At 42.0% G+C, this 17,974-nt stretch overlaps 1 protein-coding gene across 2 annotated transcripts in view; it reads left to right on the forward strand.

Moving 5' to 3' along the window:
• arfgef2 (ADP-ribosylation factor guanine nucleotide-exchange factor 2 (brefeldin A-inhibited)) overlaps positions 1–17,974 on the forward strand; it is a 38,805-nt gene that overhangs the window by 396 nt on the left and 20,435 nt on the right. For both annotated transcript variants that reach the window (XM_035740772.2, XM_035740773.2), the window contains exons 2-11: positions 10,687–10,717; positions 10,968–11,091; positions 13,221–13,367; positions 13,787–13,966; positions 14,093–14,360; positions 14,487–14,684; positions 14,804–14,919; positions 15,106–15,239; positions 16,494–16,728; positions 16,874–16,973. In XM_035740772.2, coding sequence (XP_035596665.1) covers positions 10,687–10,717; positions 10,968–11,091; positions 13,221–13,367; positions 13,787–13,966; positions 14,093–14,360; positions 14,487–14,684; positions 14,804–14,919; positions 15,106–15,239; positions 16,494–16,728; positions 16,874–16,973 — 1,533 coding nt within the window. The remainder of the gene's footprint in view (positions 1–10,686; positions 10,718–10,967; positions 11,092–13,220; positions 13,368–13,786; positions 13,967–14,092; positions 14,361–14,486; positions 14,685–14,803; positions 14,920–15,105; positions 15,240–16,493; positions 16,729–16,873; positions 16,974–17,974) is intronic.

Consider the following 17,974-nt stretch of genomic DNA (forward strand, 5'->3'; position numbering starts at 1 on the left):
AACGTTAGCCCTTCCGTGCTAACTAGTTAATTTTGTTTGTTAGCGAGCTAGCTATGGCGTTAAATGGCCTCCTGTCAAGTTAGCAAGCTTGCTAGCCAGTTCGATTAGCCAGATTGGTGGCTAGATAGCTACCAACACAACGCAGCATAATGTTCAATGCTTCCAGTCTTTGAAAACTAGTTAATGATCGTGGAGCCTTGTCATATCTGACTGCATGTGAACACTCAGCTATTATATTCAGTTATATGCTATGTCTTCAGATTGCAATATCATCCATGTCAACTTTGACAGCTAGCTAGTTGGCTAACGAGTTAGCTTGCTACCTAGCCATTGGACCAATCATTGTACAGTACGTTGCACTGTCACCTTCAGTCAGCTGGCAATTTACTTCAATCAGGATATTCTTACGTCTATTTTCCACTGAGCAGTGGAGGGATAGTTTTACAGTCCCTCGCATTGCTCTTGTGCTGTGTTTTTTAAAATATATATCAATACTGCTAAATGGTAAACATGTTGGAGACATGGCAGCTGTACATTTTTACTGTTAATGAATACACATGTGTATTTTACTGTAGTTGAATGTTCATTTTTACTGCTAGTTCAGAACGGCGTAGTTGCTGTTGTCCAAAAAAACACGAGGTTCTTGAGCAGGGTCTAACCCAGTGATGTGTGTAAACCCATCATTGGTCTAATCTAGAAGAATTTCTAGTTAGATGTTTTTAAGCTACCAGAAATTCCAGTTCAGTGATGGCATACTTCCGGGAACTTCGAAGCCTATTGTCTAGTCTATCCCTCACTTATTTTGAGATGGAAATAAGAGGCAAACAAGTTTGTGCTTTAACCCGGTCCTGCACTGTACATTATTTATGATTCATGGCAGGTAGACAAGCAATGGTTTCCTATTCACAACTTAGATTCCAGGCCACACATTGTCACAGACGGGTAACCCCATACTGAAGTAGCTCCAGATTCATCAGGTGGGTAAATGTTGACTTTGCTCCCTTTAAGTGAATCTCTCCATATTTACATTACCCAGCCCATTCATAGACTATCATATTTGGTACACTATACAGTTTACTTAGGCTCTAGTTTATTAATGGCATACTTGTTGTTGGCATAGATGTTGCGTTCATCCTGGTTTGGAGTGGTGGTGGGAGAACCTGCCTGCCTATCACCGCTACACTTCATTGCCGAAGTTCTTTGTTATAATGAGCATTGTTAATCTGATAACATGCTATAATAAGAATGCCACAATGAATCCTTATCCTCCTCTGACAAATATTAGCCGCTCTTTTTCACAAACTGAGTGGCCAATGGACTGTGGTTCTCCCTAGTTTGTGTATGCACACATGCCATCGTGCAATTAGGCTAAATGTCCTAGGGGGGGTTCCACTTCCAACAGACACTGTCTGGCACCATAGTTTGTTCATTTTCACTTTACTGCACTGTAATGTATCCTAGGTTGTGACATTTAGACTATTGCACAAGTTGTATATCCTGATTATACTTATTTTAAAGGGGAGATGAGCGACTGGAGGTGTCCAGTGGTGCAATAATTATAATACTGCTTCCACGGTTAATGGAATGTTTATGGATCCCAGATCCCAGAGCCTTGGGAGATTCAGGCCATCTTTTTCTCCCCTTTCGGATTAAGCAGTTTTCAGACCCCAGCACACAGTTGAGAGGAGCACAGGGTCAAGCTGCAGTTGAGACTACAACTGCTGTAGGCTATTTCCAAAGTCCATAGTCTATGCTCCCTGTTCTGCTGTTATGTATGCCTTGCCTTGAGAACAACTTTGTGTGTCAGCAGTTGCCAAGAATATCAGTATGTGGAGTCCTTGGGTATAGCAGCAGTTGGTTGTCTAGATGTGTGTGATACAGCCCTTGATCACACCTGGCCTTGTATGCAAATGCGTAGGCCTAATACATAAGCAAAATCGTGACATTGAGTGGTGCATTTAGGCCTGTTTCGACAGAGCTGTTATGAGCACAGGCCCTTGTGTCACAACTTTGGACAGATCAATGTCAAGGGGATACGATTGTCTGGTCATTAGCTAGAGGTTTATGGGTTTTGCGGTGGAGTGTAGGCCTACTTTAATTTCAGTTCGCCTAACACCATAATATCAATGGTTTGAAGTTTGTTTGATTTGTTTTTGCCAATGTAACTGTATAAATGGGTATGTTGACACTCATTTCTATGCTACTGAAATTAATTGAGTCACAGAGGAGACACTTCTGAGGGGTATAGTACAAAGCAGGATCAATGAGTTGGCTAGCTAACTTTGACAAAAACAACCAGAAAGAACTGTTGATTTTCTGGTTTGTTAGGAAACCTAAACGGGTACGTGTTTTGGTTGTTGAGTCAATTATACCATGCCTATTTCAAGCTTATCTTTCTAAAAGTTCAAATGTATTTCAGAACATGTAGGCAAGTCAGCTGGGGGAAATTCCACCATAACAGAGTGACACTGGGACAGTAAAATATCAATGTTTTTTATGTGACCATGTTCTCCAAAAACTCTTATTTGAATCTTAATTCAGAGTAGATATGTCTGCAGAAAGAATGTGGTGTCAGCTACGATATGATCTATTTTAGTTATTGAACTACAGTAACAGAAGTGGATCAAACCCCGGTAACAGAATGTCATCATGGGTCCTTGATCTGTACTATATAGAAATGCATTCTTATGAATGTCATTCTCTTCATGGTGATGTATCCTGAATAGGTAGAACAATGTAATATCTTCCTTTACATGTTTGGGTATTATTCTACACACTGGCTATTATTCTAATAAACTCCACCCCCAAACAAGATCTGTACCATTCATAGACATCAATGTTTCACAAGTTTGCACATCACAGTACAGTCAAGGAAAGTTGAGTACAGTCCAGTAGAGTATATTACATTCCACTCTACTCTTGTACTGTATTGTACAGAATCTACTGAACTATACTACTTTTCTTTACGGTACTGTGCTCTACTTATTGGTAGTTCCTGGAATTTTGCAACCCTACTGGCATGCATGGTATTAATATTAGACCTCTGATTACAATGAAGAGCAAAATGTGCCACTCTGTTCTGGACCAGCAAATGTAAATAATTATAACGTCATAACGAGTCAAGCAAAACAAATCCAATTGAGAGGATTCGGCGTCCCGTCAGTTGTAAATCATGCAGTGCCTTGTGTCAAGATCGCAGATTTTAGAGAAACAACAAATGTCAGTACATATGTCTTATATCGGCTGAAAGCTTAAGTTCTTGTTAATATAACTGCAATGTCCAATTTATAGTAGCTATTACTGCGAAAAAATGCCATGCTATTTTTTGAGGAGAGCACCCAACAAAAGTTTTCACCGCGATAGGTTTGATAAATTCACCTCTGAAGGTGAAATGTGTACTTACACTCTGATTTCCACTCATCCATTTCACTCATCCAAGGGTCCCGGAGTTAACATGAAGTGTTGTGTTGTTAGAGAGGTCCATATAGCACGCATGATCGGTTTTGTATTTCCACTCGTTCAATCTGCAAAGAAAGGAATCTGTGAAAATCTCAACCTAAACGTTGTTTCAACGAGTCAAATTGCATTCGTATGTATTTCTCAGAGATCCTAGAACGTAACGAGACTTCACTATATCATTATGGGTGTAGTATATCCTATAGGACACCATGTTTGGTCAGAGAGCGACGCCTTCATGGCATGCCAATGACGCGGGCGGTGTTCACTTCAATGACTCTACCTTTGTCAAATAAGCACCAATCGGGGTCAAACAAAGCTAGCTAGATAGCCAATGAGCTTGGCTTTACCAGAGTATCCGGAAAATATGTATCGGTCGTAAAATGTAGCTACTAACCTTGTGCATGCCTTTTAATTTTGGACAAAAATTATAAGAATATTCAGTTATGAAGTTACGAAAACTGGTTGTTTTGGCAATGTTGAACTTATAATATGGCTACGAATACTGGAAAAGCTAAAATCAAAGTCCAAGTATACAGATTTGATGATATTCTTGCAGAACATTTTTATATGAATGCAACGGTCTCCTTCACGATTTTCCCAAATGTACCTGGGTGACTTCACACTAAATGTAATGGAGAACGCTCATACTTAGAGTTATCCGTCTGAAACTTTGCACATACACTGCTGCTATCTTGTGGACACCATCGGAATTACAACCAGAGCGATGGCTAGGAAAAAATAATTGTTTTTTTCTTTGTATTTTCTTCTACCACATCTATTGTGTTATTTTCTCCTACATTCAATTCACATTTCCACAAACTTCAAAGTGTTTCCTTTCAAATGGTACCAAGAATATGCATATCCTTTCAGGGCCTGAGCTACAAGCAGTTTGATTTGGTATGTCATTTTAGGCAAAAATCGAAAAAGGGAGACAAGCCATTGTGCATATTTTTTTTGTCGTAAAGTTCATTTACAAAAATTGCTACTTAGCATGTTTCTTTTCAGTCATATACCAGGTGTATCAAACTCCATTCTTTGAATGATGCTGTGTCTGCATGTATTTATTACAAACACTTCAAGTGTTTACCACTCCTGGGATATCAATGATTACACATTGTAACTATGTAACTACTAGAAACATGATTTAAGTAAAGGCTGGATTATAATTCATATTTACAGCGGAAAAACAGTACATTACACTTCCTATGCATATCTAACTCCCTTCATCTGAGGAGGTTCTCCCAGCCTTGTGGACGATTGAAAACAGGGCAGCAAAGTTTGTCACCAGAGCGATTTAGAGCATATTACTATTTGCCTGTGAAAAACCAGACCTTTATACAAACTTGCTAAGCTGAATTCTTGACGCACAACCAAAGGTGCTGCCATATCCTGCCAGCACGCCCACAAGCGAGCAATTCAGGCTCAGAATGATGCGTGGAAGAGGGCGAGGAATGAGATAGGAGTAAGAATCCAGGCTATTTGCTCTGAGACCCGGCATAATAATGTAATGAAACTAGCAGGGAGCAGGTTTCGAACCCTCAACATTCTGGCCCGAAGTCCAGCACGCCCAAATGTATGAATTGGGGTTGGGGCCGACTGGCTAAAAACATTAACATTTGGAATCTTTAACAAGTGGAAAAGGGGAAAAGTTATTATTAGTTTTTCACAAGCGTTGTGAATTCTGCCAACAATGTTTCTAGGATGGGCTGTTAGTTGAACAAAAGACTGTACGACCTTTACTGAAGAATTGTCTAATAGCCGAGCTAGGTGTGAACCCCCCCCCCTTCACCACATTCCCAGTGGGTCAGAAGTTTACATGCACTCAATTTGGTAGCATTGCCTTTCAATTGTTTAACTTGGGTAAAATGTTTCAGGTAGCCTTCCACAAGCTTCCCACAATAAGTTGGGTGTATTTTGGCCCATTCCTCCTGACAGCTGGTGTAACTGAGTCAGGTTTGTAGGCCTCCTTGCTTGCACACGCTTTTTCAGTTCTGCCCACACATTTTCTATAGGATTGAGGTCAGGGCTTTGTGATGGCCACTCCAATACCTTGACTTTGTTGTCTTTTAGCCATTTTGCCACAACTTTGGAAGTATGCTTGGTATGCGTTGTCCATTTGAAAGACACATTTGCGACCAAGCTTAAACTTCCAAACTGATGTCTTGAGATGTTGCTTCAATATATCTACATCATTTTCCTTCTCATGATGACATTTATTTTGAAGTGCAACAGGCCCTCCTGCAGCAAAGCACTCCTACAGCATGATGCTGCCACCCCCGTGCTTCACGGTTGGGATGGCGTTCTTCAGCTTGCAAGCCTCCCCCTTTTTCCTCCAAACATAAAAATGGTCATTATGGCCAAATGGTTCTGTTTTTGTTTCATCAGACCAGAGGACATTGTTCCAAAAAGTACAATCTTTGTCCCCATGTGCAGTTGCAAACCGTGGTCTGACTTTTTTATGGTGGTTTTGAAGAAGTAGATTCTTCTTTGCTGAGCGGCCTTTCAGGTTATAGGACTTGTTTTACTGTGGATATAGACACTTTTGTACCTGTTTCCTCCAGCATCTTCACATGTCCTTTGCTGTTGTTCTGGGATTGATTTGCACTTTTCACACCAATGTATCTCTAGGAGACAGAACGCGTCTCCTTCCTGAGCGGTATGATGTCTGTGTGGTCCCATGGTGTTTATACTTGCGTACTATTGTTTGTACAGATGAATGTGGTACCTTCAGACATTTGGAAATTGCTACCAAGGATGATCCAGACTTGTGGAGGTCTGTAATTTGTTTTTCTGAGGTCTGGCTGATTTCTTTTGATTTTCCCATGATGTCAAGCAAAGAGGCACTGAGTTTGAAGGTAGACCTTGAAGTACATCCACAGGTACACCTCCAATTGACTCAAATTATGACAATTAGCCTATCAGAAGCTTCTAAAGCCATGACATCATTTTATGGAATTTCCCAAGCTGTTTAAAGGCACAGTCAACTTAGTGTATGTAAACTTCTGACCCACTGGAATTGTGATACAGTGAATTATAAGCGAAAGATGATGTCCTAACCGACTTGCCAAAACTATAGTTTGTTAACAAGAAATTTGTGGAGTGGTTGAAAAGCGAGTTTTAATAACTCCAACTACTTCATATATGTGTGTGTTGGTGTAAATACACTGCTCAAAAAAATAAAGGGAACATTAAAATAACACATCCTAGATCTGAATGAACAAAATATTCTTATTAAATACTTTTTTCTTTACATAGTTGAATGTGCTGACAACAAAATCACACAAAAATTATCAATGGAAATCAAATGTATCAACCCATGGAGGTCTGGATTTGGAGTCACTCAAAATTAAAGTGTAAAACTACACTACAGGCTGATCCAACTTTGATGTCATGTCCGTAAATCAAGTCTAAATGAGGCTCAGTAGTGTGTGTGGCCTCCACGTGCCTGTATGACCTCCCTACAATGCCTGGGCATGCTCCTGATGAGGTGGCGGATGGTCTCCTAAGGGATCTCCTCCCAGACCTGGACTAAGGCATCCGCCAACTCCTGGACTGTCTGTGGTGCAGATTGGATGGATGGATGGGTGGATGGAGCGAGACATGATGTCCCAGATGTGCTCAATTGGATTCATGTCTGGGGAACGGGCGGTCCATAGCATCAATGCCTTCCTCTTGCAGGAACTGCTGAGACACTTCAGCCACATGAGGTCTAGCATTGTCTTGCATTAGGAGGAACCCAGGGCCAACCGCACCAGCATATGGTCTCACAAGGGGTCTGAGGATCTCATCTTGATACCTAATGGCAGTCAGGCTACCTCTGGTGAGCACATGGAGGGAAGTGTGCCCCCCCAAAGAAATGCCACCCCACACCATGACTGACCCACCGCCAAACCGGTCATGCTGGAGGGTGTTGCAGGCAGCAGAACGTTCTCCACGGCGTCTCCAGACACTGTCACGTCTGTCACATGTGCTCAGCGTGAACCTGCTTTCATCTGTGAAGAGCACAGGGCACCAGTGGCGAATTTGCCAATCTTGGTGTTCTCTGGCAAAATGCCAAACGTCCTGCACAGTGTTGGGCTGTAAGCACAACCCCCACCTGTGGACGTCGGGCCCTCATACCACCCTCATAGAGTCTGTTTCTGACCGTTTGAGCAGACACATGCACATTTGTGGCCTGCTGGAGATCATTTTGCAGGGCTCTGTCAGTGCTCCTCCAGCCCCTCCTTGCACAAAGGCGGAGGTAGCGGTCCTGCTGCTGGGTTGTTGCCCTCCTACGGCCTCCTCCACGTCTCCTGATGTACTGGCCTGTCTCCTGGTAGCGCCTCCATGCTCTGGACACTACGCTGACAGACACAGCAAACCTTCTTGCCACAGCTCGCATTGATGTGCCATCCTGGATGAGCTGCACTACCTGAGCCACTTGTGTGGGTTGTAGACTCGGTCTCATGCTACCACTAGAGTGAAAGCACCGCCAGCATTCAAAAGTGACCAAAACATCAGCCAGGAAGCATCGGAACTGAGAAGTGGTCTGTGGTTATCACCTGCAGAACCACTCCTTTATTGGGGGTGTCTTGCTAATTGCCTATAATTTCCACCTGTTGTCTATATCATTTGCACAACAACGTGAAATGTATTGTCAGTGTCGCTTCCTAAGTGGACAGTTTGATTTCACAGAGGTGTGATTGACTTGGAGTTACATTGTGTTGTTTAAGTGTTCCCTTTTATTTTTTTGAGCAGTGTGTGTATATAAATAAATAAAAATTTCTTACCGAGCCTTTCCATAAGTCCACGCAAGTTCCTTCAGCTGTCTTTTGACTGTTATTTGAGCGATGTTGATGTTGTGTCGTGATGCCAGCAGATTCCAGATGGCCTTTGCCGATCGCTCATCATCTTCATTCATCAGTGAGTCGATGGAAATGAAATGCAATGTAAAAATGTGCAGCATACAGTAAAGACCAGCAGTCGATTTATTTAAGCATTATTTTGAGCATTATTAGGCCTACTTTACAGTATTGTCACCTACTGTACCTGTTTATTTTCCTGTGCTTTTGAGTTTGGCATAAAACAGGCATCTGATGATGGTGTTTGCGAAAAGCACTGTCCGTGACCAAAATCCCCAAGTCTACCAGTATTTTTGAAATGTCTCCAGTAGATTTTCCATTCCTCCTGAAAGCCCTAATCTGCTCACTTAATAAATGAATAGAGATCCTGGTCATGGTGCTACAGCACATTGTTACAGCATAATCAAAGTGAGGACAATCGGCCATCTGCTGTATGCTTATAGCCTATTGTAACCTGAAAGTCACACCTTGCCTCATCCCGCCCAAAACTCCACCCTTAACACAGTAACCATTCAAAAACGAGCTGTTTATCTAAAAATAAAATGACATTGCGACCAGAGAACATACCAAATGGACATCTTTTTCATCAAGCCAGCGATAAGCAAGTGATCTCTGCTAAATAATCAAGTTAGTTTTCTCCAAAAATAAAGAATTCTAAATAACAAACAGGCTTTATTTACAAATTAGTGAGTCTCACCCCATGTTAAAGAATTGCCTTTTTCTCGCTCACTCTAGGTTAAATGATAACGAAATCTCCAAATCATCGTTACTTTTTAAACAAGAAATATTATTATTATTATTAATTAATTTAGAATTATAAAAAAAACTTAGATATAACAGTCTCTTAGATATTCTAAATTCATTAATAATAATCATAATCGCTTTGTTTAAAAAGTAACAATGTTTGAGATTTTGTTTTCGTTTAACCTAGAGTGAGCGTGAAAGGTCATTCTTGAACTTTGTAAATTAAGCCGCCAATCATTTTATTTAGAGGATTGGATGCCTCTTTTAGATATTAATTTAGAAACCGCCAATCCTCTAAATGTAATTATTGGCAGAGAGTCATGTCATTGAAAAAAATATTTGTAGATTTACTGTAGGCCTACCATAGGCGAAATGAGCCTCACTAGTGTTGAGTAATGTGCTGTTAAGTGGTGTAGGTCTTATTTATTTAAAAAGCATTTAAGTTAGAAACAATAGAATTTGAAGCAATAAGATTTCGGCTTCATTTCGCTCTGCCCTGAGACAAACATTGGGACTGGTGTTGATAAATCAATGAGATTTTTATTTTCACTGAATCTCCGTTTGGGTATTGGTTAGACTACAATTAGAAGTGGAATATTTTATCTTAGTGTAACCTTTTATTTAACTAGTCACCTGTGGTAGACACAACTGTCCTCAACGATACTCCCACCAGATTTGGTCTTTGTCATGGTAACAACGTAGGTTACGCTGTTACTCCTTGCCGTTCCAGACAGGGCAGGTCACGGGGAAGATTGAAACAACAACAAACAGCAGAGGTTTAGACAGCCACAAGCCTGGGACAATCCGCGGTCCCAGACACAATGGCTAACTGAGTCGCGAGCTGTGTTCAAGCTAGCAACTTCTGGCATGGAATAGCCATCATTTCTCAGAACAAGAATAGTCTGAGTTTCAGGAGAAAGGTCTTCGTTTCTGGCCATTTTCAGCCTGTAATCGAACCCACAAATGCTGATGCTCCAGATACTCAACTAGTCTGAAGAAGGCCAGTTTTATTGCTTCCTTAATCAGGACAACAGTTTTCAGCTGTGCTAACATAATTGCAAAAAGGGTTTTCTAATGATCAATTAGCCTTTTTAAAATGATAAACTTGGATTAGCTAACAGAACGTGCCATTGGAACACAGGAGTGATGGTTACTGATAATGGGCCTCTATGTAGATATTCCATAAAAAATCTGCTGTTTCCAGCTACAGTAGTCATTTACAACATTAACACTGTCTATACTGTATTTCTGATCAATTTTGTTATTTTAATGAACAAAACATTTTTATTTTCTATCAAAAACAAGGACATTTAAGTGACCCCAAACTTTTAAACGGTAGTGTATATACACTGACGTACCCCACCAGAACCCATAATATAAGCCTGGTTTACGCCAATGTTTGTAAACATTGTAATTGTAAACAATAAAACCATCAAAATATGCCTTAAACTATCAGTTTGATATCTTGGATGGTCCGTCCTTGCATCCATAGCTCTGTCTATCAATTTGAGTGGTTCCATTTCTCCATCCCTCAGCATTTTACTTTAACTGAAGCAGGGTGTACACTTTGTTTAACGGCGGGTTGTCACTTTTTAAGGTAAATGTTCGGACAGCACTAATCTTGTTCATTTTGTCTTCACAGATGAAATTAAAATTGAGCTTGAGAAGCAAAAGTAAGTTCCAACCCCTTTTCCTCTTTTGTTTTTGGATTTCATGGGCAGGCGATTGGTTTGATACACCTATTAAGCAGTCACCACTGTTATTAGTGCTTATTATGTTTAATGTCCTGAGGCCTCCATGATTTAATCTGTTTTACATTAACATTTTAGTCATTTTGCAGACTTTCTTATCCAGAGCAACTTAAAGTGCATAAATATTAAGGCTTTAGTTCCTGTTGTCATTTATCTTTCCTTTGGCCTGCAGAGATGGCACAGTGGTCCCGCCCCGAGCAAACTACATTGAGGCTGACAAATATGTGCTTCCTTTTGAGCTTGCCTGTCAATCTAAGTCTCCACGCATTGTCAGCACCTCGTTGGACTGCTTACAGGTATGTAGTGATGGGGAAAGAAGTTACATTGGGGTATTATTTTGGACGACACAGTGCCTTCGGAAAGTATTCAGATCCCTTTTTAGGTTACAGCCTTATTCTAAAGTTGATATAATAGTCCCCCCCCCAATCTACACACAATACCCCATAATGACAAAGCAAAAACAGGTTCAGACGTTTTTTGCAAATTTATAAAACAAAATACTGATATCACATTCACGTAAGTATTCAGACCCTTTACTCCGTACTTTGTTGAAGCACCTTTGGCAGCGATTACAGCCTCGAGTCTTTTTGGTTGTTACGCTACAAGCTTGGCACACCTGTCTTTGGGGAGTTTCTCCCATTCTTCTCTGCACATCCTCTCAAGCTCTGTCAGGATGGATGGGGAGTGTTGCTGCACAGCTATTTTCAGGTCTCTCCAGAGATGTTCGATCGGGTTCAAGTCCGGTCTCTGGCTGGGTCTGAGGTCCTGAGCACTCGAGCAGGTTTTCATCAAGGATCTTTCTGTACTTTGCTCCGTTCATCTTTGCCTCGATCCTGACTAGTCTCCCAGTCCCTGCTGCTGAAAAACATCCCCACGGTATGTTTCAGAGAATCATGTTTCTCATGGTCTGAGAGTCCTTTTGGTGCCTTTTGGCAAACTCCAAGAGGGCTGTCATGTGCCTTTTTACTTAGGAGTGGTTTCAGTCTGGCCACTCTACCATAAAGGCCTGATTGGTGTAGCGCTGCGGAGATGGGAGAATCTTCCAGAAGGACAACCATCTCCACAGAGGAACTCTAGCGCTCTGTCAGTGATCATTGGGTTCTTGGTTACCCACCTGACCAAGGCCCTTCTCCCCCAATTGCTCAGTTTGGTCGGGCGGCCAGCACTAGGAAGAGTCTTTGTGTTTCCAAACTTCTTCCTTGTGATGTGTTCTTGGGGACCTTCAATGTTACAGAAATGTTTTTGGGACCCTTCCCAGATCTGTGTCTCAGAGCTCTAGGGACAATTCCTTCGACCTCATGGCTTGGTTTTTACTCTGACATGCACTGTCAACTGTGGGACCTTACATAGACTGGTGTGTGCCTTTCCAATCAATTGAATTTATCACAGGTGGACTCCAAGTTGTAGAAACATCTCAATGATGATCAATGGAAACAGGATGCACCTGAACTCAATTTCTAATCTCATAGCAAAGGGTCAGATTACTTATGTAAATAAGGTATTTCTGTTTTTTTTTGTGTTTTTTATATACATTTGAAAACATTTCCAAAAACCTGTGTGGTATTATGTGTAGATTGCTGAGGATGTTTTTTTATTTAATACATTTTAGGATAAGGCTGTAACATAACAATATGTAGGAAAAGTCTAGGGCTCTGAAGGCACTGTATATCGTATTGTATCGTTTTGACAATGTCACAATATTATTTTTGCACTAGTTGGCTGTACCTGCATCAAAACGGCAGTGTTTTCCCTTCACAGCCTGTTCCTTTTAAAATATGGAGACACTTTGTTTTCAGCACTTTTATTTCCATGACTGATCAAATATGTTTTAACATGGTTTCGCAATAAAACTACAGTATCGAATCGCAATACATGTCTTGTTAAATAAAAAAATATAAGTCAGTTCAGAACAAATTCTTATTTTATAATGCCTGCCAAACCCTCCCCTAAACCGGACGACACTGGGCCTGTGCGCCGCCCTATGGGACTCCTGATCACGGCCGGTTGTGATACAGCCTGGGATCGAACCAGGGTCTGTTGTGATGCCTTTAGCACTGAGATGCAGTGCCTTAGACCACTGTGCCACTCGGGTCCCCAAATGTATATAGAATCGTGAGACTCGAAAAATACATATCGTATTGACACCTAAGTATCGTGATGATATTGTGTCATCCCTGGCAATTTCCAGCCCTACAGATCCTCAAGTTGACATATTAAAGTACACACACATTTGTAATTGTGAGAGGGAGCTGGGACTCAATTGTGGGTGGGAGGTAATTGTAAGTCCCTACTTGTAAGTGCCACTGGGTGGAGAAGTTCAAATGATGTTACCCCTGTTGTGCAATTCCTCGGAGTTGTGCCCCTAAATATCAGAGATGCATACATTCTCCGCAATCTCCCGTCTCTCCTTTCCCCCTCGTTGCAGAAGCTCATTGCGTATGGCCACATCACAGGCAACGCCCCTGACAGTAGTGCTCCAGGGAAGAGGCTCATCGACCGGCTGGTGGAGACCATCTGTAACTGTTTCCAGGGCCCACAGACAGACGAGGGGGTGCAGCTGCAAATCATTAAGGTGAGTCTGTGAGGGACTCCATTCATCTTAAACCTCTGCTTTATTTATAGCTACATATTCATACCGATGTACCATATATAGCCTAGTTGCCTCTCAGGACAAATTGCTGCCCATTATTTCCCACCTCCATTCCCCACTGTGATACTACAGGTATATCCGGTGGCAAATCTGTCTTTTATGGCTGTACAGTAGGCGTGATGCATAACCAGAGTTCATTTAAGTTTCACATAGTGGAACTCCAAAGTTGAGGGTCCAAAGTCTGTCTTGTTCATACAAGCCACCAGTATTGTCACTGTTGACAACAGGTTTTATTGGACTGACCTACCGTATTTGAACGATCTAGAATTCACAAAGCTAGTGCAAGACATTATTTTCTTCTATTTCCTCTGATTGTTCTGACCCCTGCTGTTCTCCTCCAGGCTCTCCTAACTGCAGTGACCTCCCCTCACATTGAGATCCACGAGGGGACTGTTCTACTGACTGTGCGTACCTGTTACAACATCTACCTGGCCAGCCGCAACCTCATCAACCAGACCACCGCCAAGGCCACTCTCACACAGATGCTCAATGTGATCTTCACCCGCATGGAGACACAGGCGGTCAGTATACAGCGAGTCCTAGCCGACTCGCTGACTTGTTCATTGGCTGTTATTCACATGCTGTTTGGTGTTCTGACTAGTTTTATTGATAATGACCTGTCTGTCCATCTCCCTGTATCTATACAGGCTCTGGAGTCTCACGAGCAGGAGAAGGATAGACTGTGTTTGCCCCATCAGAACCCTTCCACTTCCCCTGGGCGAATATGCGGTTCTCCCCGGTCAGACCGCACCCAAGACTTAAGCGGGACGCCATCTCCTGCGGCCAGCACCCCAGACCTCCATACCATGCCCCTGGCCCCAGACACACCCTCCATCAATGGCCAACCAGAGGAGTCCAAGACTGAGGAGGATGTGGCTGTTACAGAGGAGAAAAGGGATGAGACACCACCTCCAGGTATTGGCGTTGAGTATATTTATACATAACGTCGATTAACGTCGATCCATGTGCTATTATTGCATGACATTTCTGAAGCCTATATCATCCTCATTTATTTGACACATGTTCTTTTCTCATCAATAGTTTTTGAAGATCCAGTTTCAGAGACCCCAACAACCGTAAAACAGCCAGTCGAGGAAGGGCATGAGGTGGGGCAGGGGGAGAAATCAGAAGTAGGAGGGGATGAGAAACCAGAAGTCGATTCAAAGCCAACAGAGCAACCAACGAGTGAGGAAGTGGCTCCAGCACCTGAACCAGAGTCACAGCCCCAGACCACACCAGGTTAGGCATTGGTTGTAACCATAGGTGGTGTGATTGGACAGAGTTTGTTAATCAGGGCTTGTCCTGGTCTATCATTTACACACCTGTATCTGACTGGACTTTTCCACCTCTCCACACAGAAGGGGATCATCTCCCTGAGCAGACAGAGGTGGTGCCCCCTAGACCCAGGACAGATACGAACCAAATGAACGGCATTATGGATGACCGTGGTTCAGTGTCTTCTACAGACATCCTGGTGAGTTAACTCTTATCTGTGGAATGGGGATGGGTTACATCAAAGGTTTTATGGGAGAAAAGAGTGATTTGTGATTATTTTTGCCCCTATGCATTATACATTAGTTTTGGTAGTTTAGTTATATATTGACAATTGCGTTGTATAGTTTAAGCCTGTTCTGTTTAGTTATATGCTCTCTGTCTTTAGGATGCAGAGTCTATGCAGGGTGGCCAGAACACTGCTCGTTTCTCCCACATCCTGCAGAAAGACGCCTTCCTGGTCTTCCGCTCCCTCTGCAAGCTCTCCATGAAGCCCCTGGCAGACGGACCCCCTGACCCAAAGTGAGACATGATCCGCTAGTCCTTCAGCCCCAGTTTCCCCTCTGTTCAAACACACAACTCCTCCCTTGTTCTCATCACCTAATCCAAGTCCAAGTTTCTCCTGGCTTTCTCTCCACAATACTATATACAGGGCCTTCAGAAAGTATTAACACCCCTGGACTTCTTTCACATTTTGTTATAAAGTGGGATTCAAATTCATTTGTCTTTTTTTTGTCAATGATTGACACAAAACACTCATGTCAAAGTGGAAGAAAAATAAGTATGTCAACCCTGCTAAAAGGTTAATTTGTCTCCCACTGAGTTAGGAAGAACGCCTGTATCTTTGTAGTGACTGTGTGTATTGATACACCATCCAAAGTGTAATTAATAAGTTCACCATGCTCAAAGGGATATTCAATGTCTGTTTTTATTATTTTTACTGATCTACCAATAGGTGCCCTTCTTTGCGAGGCATTGGAAAACCTCCCTGGTCTTTGTCGTTGAATCTGTGTTTGAAATATACCGCTCAACTGAGGGACCTAACAGATAATTGTTTAATATAATTGTATGTTTGGGGTACAGAGATGAGGTAGTCGACTTGTTAAGCACATTTTTACTCCTGATTTTTGTTAAGCCTTGCCACAACAAAGGGGTTGAATTCTTATGACAATTTATTTTTTATTTTTTCATTTGTAAACATTCTGAAAACATAATTCCACTTTGACATCATGGGGTATTGTGTGTAGGCCAGTGACAAAACATTTAACTTGAATCCATTTTCAATTCAGGCTTTAACAACAAAATGTGGAACAAGTCAAAGGGTGTGAATACTTTCTCAAGGCACTGTAAATAGCTTCTACTTGGTATATAGACTGTTTTAAAGATCAGTATACTCAGGTCAGCTGGAGGTTTTACATTTGTGACTGGGCTTCTTCAGTTGCTGTAATCTAAAACTCTAAGGCTGGGAGTCTGAATAGGCAAGTGAAAGCTGAGCCTGATCACTGCATCCAAACATATTTGACAGTGACGTGCTATAATTTAAACCTAAATAACTATATTGTACTAAGGCTATAAACTGTACAAGTCATTCATATACTAAACTGTTGAATATTTATTTACACTTCCCACAATCTCCCTTTCTTTGGCTCTTTCCCATGTCCTTGTCGTCTCTCCTTTCTCCAACTCTCCTTTTCCGTCTTCATTGCCTTTTCCCATCTCTCTCTTCTCCCCGTCGAACTCCTTCTCTGTACCCTTACTCTCTCCCCCTCTCCTCAGGTCTCATGAGCTGCGCTCCAAAGTGGTGTCTCTGCAGCTGCTGCTGTCTGTGCTGCAGGGGGCAGGGCCAGTCTTCCGTACCCACGAGATGTTTGTCAATGCCATCAAGCAGTACCTGTGTGTGGCCCTCTCCAAAAACGGGGTGTCCTCTGTGCCCGAGGTGTTTGAGCTCTCCCTCGCCATCTTCCTCACTCTTCTCTCCCACTTTAAAGTCCACCTCAAGATGCAGATCGAGGTTCGGGATACAGGATTTCTATATTTTATCTGTGATTTTGAGTCTTTATACTCAATTTAAAATAGGCAACATAGAATGGAAAATAAAAATGAATGATGAAACTACTTACCACTTTTAATTCCCTCACTGTCTCTACCTCTCCCAGGTGTTTTTCAGGGAGATTTTCCTGACCATTCTGGAAACATCGTCCAGCTCCTTTGAACACAAGTGGATGGTCATTCAGACCCTCACACGGATATGTGCAGGTAAAACACACACAAGCCTGATGGACACATTTAGTGTGCATTGCTGTTTATGTGCAGTACTGTTCAAAAGTTTAGGGTCACTTAGAAATGTCCTTGTTTTTGAAAGAAAATCCTTTTTTTTGTTCATTAAAATAACATCAAATTGATCAGAAGTACAGTGTAGACATTGTTAATGGTGTAAATGACTATTGTAGCTGGAAATTGCGGATTTGATATGGAATGTCTACATAGGCGTACAGAGGCCCATTATCAGCAACCATCACTCCTGTGTTTCAATGGCACATTGTGTTAGCTAATCCAAGTTTATCATTTTAAAAGGCTAATTGATCATTAGAAAACCCTTTTTGCAATTATGTTAGCACAGCTGAAAACTGTTGTCCTGGAGCAATACAACTGGCCTTCTTCAGACTAGTTGAGTATCTGGAGCATCTGCAGTTGTGGGTTAGATTACAGGCTCAAAATGTACACCACTGTGTACTACTCCCTTCACAGAACAGAGCAAACTGGCTCTAACCAAAATAGAAAGAGTAGCGGGAGAACCCGGTGCACAACTGAGCAAGAGGACAAGTACATTAGAGGGTCTAGTTTGAGAAACAGATGCCGCACAAGTCCTCAACTGGCAGCTTCATTAAATAGTACCCGCAAAACACCAGTCTCAACGTCAACAGTGAAGAGGCGACTCCGGGATGCTGGCGTTTTAGGCAGAGTTGCAAAGAAAAAGCCATATCTCAGACTAGCCAATAAAAATAAAATATTAAGAAGGGCAAAAGAACACAGACACTGGACAGAGGAAGATTGGAGGAAAGTGTTTAAGTTTGAGATGTTCGGATCACAAAGAAGAACATTTGTGGACTCAGAAAAAAAATAAGATGCTGGAGGAGTGCTTGACCCCATCTGTCAAGCATGGTGGAGGCAATGTGATGGTCTGGGGGTGCTTTGGTGGTGGTAAAGTGGGGGATTTGTACAGGGTAAAAGGGATCTTGAAGAAGGAAGGCTATCAC

Source organism: Oncorhynchus keta, chromosome 28, assembly GCF_023373465.1.
Source record: "Oncorhynchus keta strain PuntledgeMale-10-30-2019 chromosome 28, Oket_V2, whole genome shotgun sequence".
NCBI classification, from domain to species: Eukaryota; Metazoa; Chordata; class Actinopteri; order Salmoniformes; family Salmonidae; genus Oncorhynchus; species Oncorhynchus keta.